General features: G+C 33.3%; 1 protein-coding gene across 4 annotated transcripts in view; it reads right to left on the bottom strand.

Moving 5' to 3' along the window:
• Positions 1 to 304: 304 nt before the first annotated feature.
• Positions 305 to 12,224, bottom strand: part of Ehbp1 (EH domain binding protein 1) — a 312,370-nt gene continuing 300,450 nt past the window's right edge. For all 4 annotated transcript variants that reach the window (XM_076832959.2, XM_076832960.2, XM_076832961.2 and 1 more), the window contains 4 exons: positions 9,300 to 9,399; positions 8,066 to 8,139; positions 1,660 to 1,774; positions 305 to 1,418 (listed from right to left, as the gene is read on the bottom strand). In XM_076832959.2, the coding sequence (XP_076689074.1) occupies positions 1,328 to 1,418; positions 1,660 to 1,774; positions 8,066 to 8,139; positions 9,300 to 9,399 (380 nt within the window). In that variant the 3' untranslated portion in view covers positions 305 to 1,327. The remainder of the gene's footprint in view (positions 1,419 to 1,659; positions 1,775 to 8,065; positions 8,140 to 9,299; positions 9,400 to 12,224) is intronic.

Below are 12,224 nucleotides of genomic sequence, written 5' to 3'. Positions count from 1 at the left end.
AACAATGCAGAAAATTCATCATAATATTAGCATTTCTTCAGTGGTGTGGAATCACAAATTTCCTCAAATCTTCAACAGAGATGACCCCTTCCCTAAAGAGATAATAGTTTACACTCGTTAAGAATATGACTAATTAGTTTTCAATTTGCATTCGTGTGTCAGCAGGGCTCCTCGGAGATGGTGTAAACTCACTCAGCTCCAAGTGCAGTGCAGTATCCTGCCTTTCATTCCAGAGGGCCATTTTCCACATGAAAAGTCTTAAACTTCCACCCAAGTTTTCATTGCAAGAAAAACAGCAGCAGCATTTAAGGTAAGAAAGTTTGCTTTTATTGAAAATTTATATATGACTCAGTATTGTAATAAATAAACATAACCATTTTCACAAAATGACAGTACTATTATGCTAGAGAAGAAAATATTAATGGGGGATTTACTTGTACTGGCAAGACAGACTTTTATCAATACAGAATAAATATTAACAGCATTCTTGACCCAATGTCCGGACCCAATTAAATGTAGAAACCAAGCAAGATGTAATAAATAATTTTCCAGAGAAAAAGGTGGCGCATTCTCAGAAGATAAAATTGTCTTTGTAAACTGCTGCATATCAATGAGTCCCATCCTACAGATCACCTTCAAACCACAGGACTTGTCTCAGGCTCCCATAGAGGGCCATCCTCCGAGGAAGGCAGAGAACTCTATTATACTTACAGTGAAATGCAAAACAACTGCAGAAAATCCCACTGGTAATAGAACAGTTTTATAAGTATATTGAATATGATCTAACTATGAAATTTAGGTAACAGAGTAAGTGGTACATGTGGTAGGACTGGAAAAAATCATTCATGACATTTTTCTTATCCCCCAGTTGCCCCCCTCCCACTGTCATTATGCTATTACCACCAACAATAACAACAATAACAACAACAACAACAAGGTTTCAATTTTTTCCTCCCATCAAAAGAATAAGGGAAAACAATGAGGGAAGCATTTTTCTTTTTTTTGAACTGTTTCTTGAACATCTCCAATACCAATCACTCACAAAGGTGTCTGCAAATCTATTTCACATCATTTCAAAAACATGACTAGCTCACTCACACTCACACACACACACACACACACACACACACACAATCCTAAAACTCTAAAACAGGGCTGTTTTAGAGTTCTGTATATCATCTGGATAGGATGGCGGAAAATGGGTGGTGGTGGTGGTACAGAAGTATAATTCAGCCAAACAAAACGTTAAAAGTTTTAAATCAACGAGTTCGACTGTTTCTGGCCTGGGGACCCAAGAGTAAAATGTTAGGAGATTCTAGTCTGACGGCTACTGAAGAACACATTTCTCCTCTTTCTTGGCCATCTTGCCTTTGTTTTGCTCCAGAGTTCGCTCCAAATGCTCGTCTTCTTCTTCGGCCCTGGACGTCAGACAAACAGGAAACAAAATTATTTTTTCTTCGTGGAGGGCAGAGCAGCACTCCGCACTTGCCGGTATTTGGATCCCCAGTATTTGGATCCCCAGCGGTAAAGGAATGGGTAGCACGGGGCTAGCAGGAAGCTGCCCCGCCCTTCCCTAGGCCTCTGGTTTGAACTTTCCGCAAACTTCTCGGCCCCTGGGCAGGCGGCCGCACCTGGACCCCAACCCCAAGATCCACTCACTGCTTCTCCTGCGCGTCCAGATCCCTGACAAGCGCGTCACGCTTGTTCACCAGGGCCACCAGCTCATCCAACAGGAGCTGCTCACGTCGCTTCTGGGCCTCGGTCTTCTGCCAGTCTGTAGGGAACAGGAGGCTAGTTACCACGGCAAGGCCTCCGCACCCCCGGCTCCCTCCCTCCCCTTCCCGCTTTTTTCCACTTTCCTTATATCTCTAAGCAAACTATGTTAATGGATCCACTAGCTAGTGTTTTCTATGGAGTCTGGCTGTTGTGGTGAGGGTGTCACCCCTAAAACTCTACTTTCTAAATATTTCCCGCACATAGAGATGGGTGCGGCAGGGTTGGAACCTGCCTAAGACCAGGTGTGAGCCGGTGGCCAGCGGGAGGTGCGCACCTGTATCCAGGCAAAGTGGGGGAGGGGAGCTGAAGGCCAGAGAGGTTGGCCCAGGGTGGTGGTGGGAGCTGGTAAACGAGGAGGCGGGAAACAGAGATGGGCGATAAAATCATTCTGAAAGGCTAGAGAATCTGCTTGAGAACCTACCCTCCTTCTCCACCCCCACTCTCACCTCAAACAGCCCATTCTTCGCTAATTTCCTCCTCGCTCTATTTTAGCAGTTGGATGTATCTCACACTGGGCGCCATATGCTTCACAATAACTTTAAAAGTAGTGAATCGGCTAATTAGCATTTTTCTTTGAAGTAAAAAATAAATTTGCTCTGCAATATTACACTGCAGCTCTCGATCGCATCACAGCCAGTTTTCTTTTGGAGACGTTTGCTTGGTAGTTTCAAATCAAAGCACTTTTGCAAAGGAAAAAATAACATATTTCTTTTTGAAACCTCATGTTAAAGGTTGGAAAATCCGATGGGCAGTGATCTTTCCAAGGGTGGAGACCGTTTGCATGAAGGTTTTAGGCCCCAATAATATATTCCCTAATCTTTGCTAGTCTGATAATTAATTTCCTTAAGATGAGCAGCAGTTTCATTTAATAAAAACAGGACCGAATCGAACATTTAAAACACTTTTGAAACCAAAGCCAACTGCTCTGTGGCCAGACTGTGAGGGCTTGTAACTGTCAATCAATTCCCAGTCTACCCCGCCTCCCTCATTAGGAAGGTAAACAATGAAAAGAAGAAGTAGATGATGAGGCAGATAGCAGAACAAATGAGGACCTAGAGGGAAACAGGACACCAGCTTAAAAAAAAAAAAAAAAAAAAAAAATCGTGGCCACTGACTTTGCAGCCCCCTCCTCCCCCAACAAATGCACTTTCCAAAAAACAGAGAAGTGCAATCCTTTCGGGTTTCTCTCTTCTCTCTCCATTGCCCTGGGCAATCATGTTAAAACTCACATGGCTGGTGCTTATTCAGATAAACCTAACAATGCACACCGCTGGTTACCATGTGAATCTTCACAAACCACACAAGAATGTGCTGGTTCAAATCCCCCCCGACCCCCTCCAAAGCAAAATTTATTCAAGACAGCAAACTGCTCAGCAGCTTTATGAAAGCAAATGGTGCTAGAGGGAATTCTATCTTGTATTTACAAATTAAAAATTAGATGCATCATCATGCAATAAAGGTTAGAATAGCTGCAAAAAGCTAGAATAGTTTATTCAATTCGATCACTATTCCTTTCATTATAAGCTCAAACACATAAATATATAAAAATGAAACATGCCATATATTAATTATCTACATTTGATACAAAACATCACAAAATAAATACATTAAATAACGAATCATTATTATATTCTTATTTAAAAAGTGAAATATCCTATAGCATGGAGAGGAATAAAGAAACCATTATTTTGGAATCCTTTTTTCTGAGTGAAAGAATTCTAATAAGCAAAACTAAGAGAAGCCATATTTATCTCAAATTTACTCTCTTAAAATGCAACTAAAGACAGAAATGCTGTACAATTTTCTATCTGGTTTTTTAAATAATCTTATTCTAACCAGCAAGTAAATTAATAGACTCTCCAGGCTAGAAAGATCTTTAAGGTCATTTATTCTAAATCCAGATGACTGCAGTTCTAGAAATATTAATTCAGGAAAAACTAATTTATAACAAAATTTTAACAAAATTTTATAATTATTAAATTTTAGCATTGACGAATATTATTTAATTTTTAACCTCAAGAAATCATCCTGTTTATAAGTTTAGATTTATAATTCTACTAAAACATTTTGATATCATCTTTACAACTAGGAAATAAACTTTCTCCACCATACGCAAAAAATATTATCAAATTGAAAATTTTAAAAATTTAAGAAAAAATAAAATTTAACAACAGGCACATACTCTTTTAAATTACTCCTATGAACTTGACCAGGCTCTTTCAGAGCTTTAATTAATAACTTAAAATACCAGCACTTCTTTAACATTTGAAAAATTAGGATTTTTAACATATGGATAAAAAAGGAAACTTTTTTTAATCCATGAAGTATTTAAAAAAATCTTTAATTTTAACTTTTCCAAGCTCACTAATGACATTTCCCATTGGAATAAAAACGTTTTAAAATTAACAACATTTTGATGATTTTCATCATTTAAGAGTTAAATTTGACATCAGAATTTTAAGTATTCTAGCACAAGTTTATAGGATTTTGCATATTAAATCTGCTATTATTACATTAATATCTGTTATGAAATATTAGTCAATTATACAGCAAACAGCTATTGCAGTGAACAGATTATACATTAGCCAAATTAGAATTTATGTATTTGTTTTATCACAGTACAAATAAATTACATATATATGTACACATATACGCACACATGCATATTATATATATTTGAATGCTAATTTTGGAAATAAAGAAAATTATTTTGCTCATTTCTTTGTAAAATATTACATTTAAAATTGGTCAAGATTTACACAAGATATCCACATGACTAAATTTAAAAAATCCACTTTTAAATAGCTACACCTAGACATGTCATGTTTTAAAAATCTGCATGTAAGTTTCTGTGTTACCTGTTATGCATTAAAAAAAAAGGATTACTCACCTATAACACCAGTCACAGCTAGCTAGCTGCACTGACTTTGGCTTGGACAGACTACAATGTGGGTTCTGATTAATTTAAAGATTCCAGTGTACTTTTGCTACAAAAGCCATATCCTCTCACAACAAATAGGATTAAGTTTTGATGCTGCATTTGAGCCAAAGTGTTGAAATAAAGAGATTCTGTTTATGTCCATCTGCACTGAGCTGTTTTGTTAATTTAAAAACTCTTTCTCATATATAGGGCCAATTATTCATTCCCCAATTCAGTTTACTTGCTGAAGTTGATAATTACCTTGAAAAAAGGCAAGAGAAATACCTATAAACACTTTAATAGAAAGGACCTAAAGTTCTTGTAGTAAACCTTCAACCTCGCTACTATAAATAAGCCTGGCACTTTGATGAAAATTAACACTAGTTTTGTAAAGAGCACATTGGGGGATTGCAGTCAAGTCTTATCTTTAGTTCCAGTCAACTAGCAATCCTGAAAGAGTTTGCATCATCATCAGAACAGGCCATTTGATAGGATTCTACTGCTGTACCTAATCAATCTATGGAAGACTGTGGCTGTGCTGTGTAACAAAGCTAAAATAGATTTACAAATGGGGTTTTAGGGGATAAGCTCCTCCACAGGATTACATATTGATTTTAAATATAAAAAGCTTATCATATAAACCATAACTACAAAAATAGTGAACCTATGCATAAATCCCTTTAGAAGAGCACCCACTTCAAACTCTAAGCCAAGAATAAATCAAGATGTACAAAATCCTAGAGAAGATCCATTTCTTGTGCAGAAAATGAACATACCACTTTCTGAAAGCCCACCCCAATGTGTGCAGAAATGAATTTATCTTTCCTGAGGGGGCATTAAATAATCTGGAACAACAACAACAACAACAACAACCAAAAAAAAAACTATAGGAAAAGTATCTAAAAGATGTTTGTTAGCTTGAGGGACCCTACAACTTAGCTCAGTAGAGTGAAACTCCTGCTATGAAAACACCTCAGGAAAAAAGGGTAAGAATAAGGCCAAAGTGATTATAGATTCTCAGAAGAATAGATGTATTGAATATTTTTTCTCTCAAACCAAGCTGTTAATATTTATTTCAGTGTACTATGGCTATTATATGCCTTCTACTTGATAAATGGTTTCAGCAGCAGATTTCCTTGAAATGATTTTAGTTTTTTTATTAATTAATTAAACTATCTATGGCTAATAAGAAGAGATCAGGAAAGAAGAGTGAAATGAACTTTAAAACAAAGAAAAGTGAAACAAAACCAACTATTATTGACTATTCATGTTTTTCTGTGGTGTTTTAACACTCAAAAAGGCTATTGAATTGCTTGTGTGTCCATTCGAAGGGCTGGCTGAGAGGACACTGTCTTCACAGAGTTGATCTTCACAATGATCAGCACCTCTCTAAGAGCCCTGCCCACATCCTGCCCAGGCTAGTGGGACAGGCCTCTCTCTCCAAGAAAGTGTCTTTATTTGTAATCAACAGGCTGTTCCTTTCCTCAAGTCTCCTTTTTCCCTCAACCAGCAAAGGAAACTGGCAGAGAGATTCCAGGCACTGTCACATATGGGACAATGTAATTTAAAGAGAGAGAGAGAGAGAGAGAGAGAGAGAGAACAATAACTCAAAGTCCTGACAACTGCATTACAAGCATTTTAAAAAGAAAAACATTGTTTTCCCCTCTTCTTAAAAGAATATGAGTTTCTACTGTTCCTATGTATGTATAAAAAGATTAGGCAGATAAAACTTTAGATTATTTAATACTGTTAATTCTGTATATGGGAATAAGACTGTCATGCATAAGGTCCTCCTTTTTAAGTATTTTTTTTAATAATACTGGCTTTGGGGTATAGAACCAATGTCTGCCTTAAAAGTCAACTCTATATAGGAGAGGATGGGTAAAAAAAATTCAATATCACTTTATATTAAGTGTAATGTATAATGAATCTATAAAGAATATACTGTATAATGAGATATATTATACATACTATATATATATATATATATATATATACACACATATATTCCTATATAAATAGTATTGCTGCATCTACTTTTCAACTATTTAGCTTTTCCAATTCCAATCTCCTTTAAAGACTATGCTATGACTATAAAAACTACTTATGGAAGAAAAATACTGTTTAGTGTACTTGTAAATTTTTATTTCAATGGCAAGTTTCACAAAACTGCTTAAATAATTTTCATAAATTTTATTTCCTATATAAGTGGTATAATTTAATACATTTAGAGAGTCATTTGAAAGAAATTGGCTAACTGAAGTCTTTTAAAATAAAATAAATCAAAATAAAGTAAATTTCTAAATGAGAATATCCAAATGTCACTGATATTTATAAAATGAGACAATGGATATAAAAGTATTAAAAATAAAACTTCTGTAACATATAAGATAGTATGTAGATAAATAGGGTACTTTTTACTTGATGACAATATTATATTAAAATATTTTAAGAATATAAGACTTCATTTGGATTTCCCTTACAAACTTAAATTTCTAGTTTCTGAACTAATTAGAATTGACTTATTATGGATCAGGTACCTTATCAGGTGAAGAACAAAATTACCATGGACAGTCAATGGGTTAAGAGGTCAATATAGAATAAGAAAATCAATTTGCATTGATTAAACAAAAGATCCATTTTACAGAGCCCAAAGGATTAACTTTTAAGCAGAAATCTTTGAACTATAAGGCATTTTCAACTGAGAGATATGTACAGAGAAGGGCATTATAAAACACCTAGGAATTTTTACAAAAAAATGCATAGTAAATGCTATAGTTGAGGTGGCCAATATTTATTGATATTATAAACATGCACAGAATTACTATATAATTAGTTAAAAACTTTCTGTAAAGTGTGAAAGTGTCTAATTTTTTTCTTAGCCAATCTTTGCCTGACTATTTACTTAATAGGAGCTGGACTCTTAAGATCTATAGTAGACTGCACAGTGATATATTTTAATGTTGACATCAGTTAAATATTATGGTAAAATTTAGAGTCTAAGGTGAAAAATCAAAATGATAAATCTTTTCTGAACCTCTTCAGTGGAAATAACTTTAAATGGCATATAAGTAAAATGTAATTAAATCAACTCTCCTTATATTTTTCACTTAATGGAAATTTAAGCTACCTGAATCAAAAGTTAAAACAATTTTGTACTTAATAGCAACATAATGATTATCTATCTGATTAGAGTCCTTAGATTCATATGTATACTACTTTCTACCAACAAGGCATTTATTTACATGATTCCTGTAGACCTTAGTAGAGAAGATATAGTAAAACCAGACAGGTATTCACTCTTTAAATCTCTTTGACAATTGACACCTCATCCACCTCATCCACCTCACCCACCACTGCATTTCTTACCTTCAATAGCTAGCATTGCCCGCAATTCCCGGTTCAGCAGTTCATACCGACGTTCCAAATCGTGTTCTTTTTCCCTAGGCAAGTTGCAAAAGTTCATCAATATGCTAATTACTAAATCATTAAACACTTAAAAGAACCTTTAGGTTACATTGATTTTAGGACTCATAACTGACTTTTCTCTTTAACTTTAAGCCACTCCAAACAAATGATATACAAAAACCTAAAATCTTTCTCAGCTGAATATTTACTAATGCTATTATTTTCTTCTTTGAATTCTTGAATGGCACAGAGGTATATTTTAATCTGAGGATAAGTAGTCCCATTCTTCAAAGCTTCTTGTATTAGGTGCCAGATATAAGACTACTTTCAAAAATGTTTTTTATAGTTCATAATCAACACTCTTTTATTCAAAACTCTATGTGAAAAGATTATATAAGAAACATGAAAATATTACCAGCACAAATTTAAAAATGGAGACAAAGATTCTGGATTAGTTAAGTTTTGTGCTTCATCATAATTCTTTTTATCAAGTTCAGAAATGATAGGAATTATAAAAGTAGATTTTTCCAACAAAATAAAAGATAAACCTGGCCATTCCCACACTAGGTGGCATACCATAAGAACTTTGCTAGTGAGCAGAAAGGGACAAGCCTTAGTGAACTAACACCAAAGACTAGAATGTTTACATTTGATCTATTCTCCATTTAACTTTAATTCCTACAGTCATAAAAAGGTCACTTCTATATAAGTAATTAAGCTCTTATCCCAAAGTTTAGATTAACATTATCTGTAGACAACAAATGTATTTTTGTTCTTATAAAATGTTATTTTATTTTTAACTTAGAATTTGTTCAATAAACTTCAATTTTATTTTTCTAAAGGGTTTTTTCCTGTAACCATTAATATAAATCCAAACTCCTTTTTCTGCACAAGTGATTTATTTCCAAAACATAAGAACTGTTTATATACCTTGACTTTTTGTAAAACAAACACTTTTTCAGTGTTTAATCACTCCATTTACAAATTTTTACTGTTTGGATGGAAACAGTGGAAAAAATGTATGTATATATGTATATTTACTTTTTAATATAAAACATACTGTAATAGAGTATAAAATATACTGTAATTTCTAAGGAAAGAAAAAAATTGAGCTCAATAAATAGGAAACTTTAAAGAAGGCAATAATAGAAAGCCTCATGCTATAGGAAAAACAAGCTCAGTCATGAGTACTTACAGTAGAGAAAGCTGGTTCATTCTTCTTATTAAGGCATTTTTCTTATTAACTAACATAAACCATTCTTGCATCATAGCTTCTTCTTCTTCTGTGTTCTTTGCTGTGTATAAAGAGTTACTTCTTATTTATATGACATTTTATAAGTCAAATGATAGTTTAGCACAAGTTTTTTAACATTACAAAAAATATTTTAAATATTCCAATAATATATAAAAAACTGCTTATATTAATATAAGATTAAAGTCCAGGACCTGAAAAAATAAATCAGTATTTAAAACATATGAGCCAAACTTCTAAAGCTGACATTTTTCAGCATGTATATTTCAGTCCCCCTGGACATACCTATAGATCATATTAACACTAAGTACTGTAAACAAAATGTTCCTCCTTTTAAATCCTCCCTAGAGGCTGACTGGCTATTATGTTTCACTGAAGAACTGATGGTGATGACAGACATATGGTCATGATTAAAAAAAATTGAAAAATCATTATGAGGATCATAAGACTAGCAGAAAGATCAGAAAAGTCCAAAGATTGTGTGAAAGCTTCTACTTGTATCAATTTAGTTTTTCTTTTATTTCCTCCCTCAAAGTAAACTAAAGATTATATATATATATGTGTATGTATATATATGTATGTGTGTGTGTGTGTGTGTATAAATATAAATTTAAAAAAAATATATATATATATATATAGAGAGAGAGTATTACAAAAAGACACCAACAGGTCTCTGTGAAAAAAACACATTACAGTGAAAATAATGTTTAGAAAACATTTGATTAGAGAAACAATCTAAAGTTTGTAAAGTTACTGATTTCATAAGTTATCCTTCATACCCATTCCATCATCCGTATCACTCTACTTCTCCCCACAACACGCCAACAAAAGCTAGTATTAAGGATTATAATACAGTACACCATGTACTTAGTATTGTTCAGGCAGAAGTAGCCCCTAATTATATTCAAGAAAAATACCGATTTTTCTCACATTTTTCCTTCCTCTGCCTTCAAATTATACCTAGTCAAATTTATAATTTTTAGCCTTTTCTCCCTGAATTCCATCTATGCTTGGTTTACTGCTTTACTAAGCCATTATTTAATATTACCAGTCCAACATCTGTATAGAATTCATGGGATTAAGTTAAATAGCTAACAAAACATTAAATATCCCAATTACGACTATTATCCCTGAAGTTTTATTGTCTCTTTAAGTGAGATGGTTTCTTTCACATTTCAAATATTATGAGTCCATTTTAAAAATTCAAAAAATACAGAGGTATATGATTGAATAAATGTCAAATCCTCTTTCACTGACCCCACCCCTCCTCACCTCCTCACTCCATTTTCCTTCTCCAGAAGTAGTATATTTTCTCCCAAATCAGACAGCTCAGCTGTCTATCAAACACATGTATAACTTTATCTATAAACACATCTAGATTTCTCTCACAGATATGAGTTCATATTATATTGTGTCCTATGATTTATTATATCATGTGTCCAAATATCTACTTCATATTGATGCATAAGTTATGGGCATTCTATAATTAATTTAACTATTTCTACATTAATAAAAATTTAAAGATATTTAAAAATAAAATAGAATATAAAAAACTGATCTGTGTACAAAAGATTAAACATGTATTTCAAAGTATCCCTATAAAACAGATACGTGTTATTCATCTTTGGGGAGAACAGTGGGGATATGTGCCTTCATTAAATGCTGTTAAAACTGAATGGTATGAAGCCGACTTAGGATAGATTCTTTTAGAGTCTGAACAAAAGTCTTTATTGTTTTACAGTATTTTTAATCTCTCCTTTAGGGTAGCTGGTTTTGTATTCACTTTGGACCATGTGATGTCTTGACACTGGTCATGTGATACAGGCTGCGATAGGCACAAATCCCTGGGTAGCAACAAAAGAAGAAAGAGTAAAAAGAAAAAGCTGAGAAAAAGCTTGCAATTTGGAAAAAGGCCAATTGTACCCTGGTGAAAGCTTTTTTGATCAGTGAAATGACACATGTGTGCAATATTAATAGGTGTAGATTTTATGATATTTTATTTTCTGATTAAAGACCTAATTCTTGTGTTTATAAACTAAGTAGCTTCTAAAAATATAGACATATTAAAACTTTGTTTTGAGATTAACTTAACCTTTAATTGAGGCTTTCAGGCAATACTAGAAGCAACCAGCCTACACTTAAATTAGCATCATTTTCTTCAATGGAACACCGCTTCCTTGAGTATAATAATATTGATGTGGAACCGTATTATTTCCAGTTTAACTTGTGCCTATGATTTCTAGGTAAGAATCCAAGATCCCCTGCTCCTAATTGTTAGGAAATCTCTAATAATAAAAGAGTCTCATGTTTCAAAAGGAAATAAGCCTAATGATAAATATTTAAAGACACATTACACATTGTTACATAGATTATTTAAATTAATTGAAAAACATCTGTATCACTAAATCCTTATCTGAAATTGTATATGATGGAAATCTATTCTAGTAATAAAAATTAAAGTTTCTTCTAATCCATCACAGCACTATTGTTTTTAGGGGTTTTAAATTTTTTTTTTTTAATTTAAAAAGCTCTTAAAAGCCAGTAAGTTGAACCATTACAAATTAATCCTGACTTTAATAACTGGTTAAAGACCCCTTTAGCTTTATAAGTAACAAAAAATATTAAAGCCTGTGATCACAGTGAGCTTTTCTCATTTCTCCTCTAACCATTTGTTATTTAATCCAATACTAGTAATCCAATTTGTCCATCAGACTTTTAAAGGGCAGAATGCAACTTCCTCAGCTTAGACACTTTTCAAAGTACAATATATTTTTCAAATGAATGCTGGATGTTTCATTTTTCCCAACTGTTCCTAGCTCTAATGCACGAGGAAAAAAAGAACAAGATGAACATTGTTCATACTGATTA

Source organism: Callospermophilus lateralis, chromosome 14 (genome assembly GCF_048772815.1).
Source record: "Callospermophilus lateralis isolate mCalLat2 chromosome 14, mCalLat2.hap1, whole genome shotgun sequence".
NCBI classification, from domain to species: Eukaryota; Metazoa; Chordata; class Mammalia; order Rodentia; family Sciuridae; genus Callospermophilus; species Callospermophilus lateralis.
Note: the sequence above shows the minus strand (reverse complement) of the source record. Positions and strands in the feature narration are given on the sequence as shown.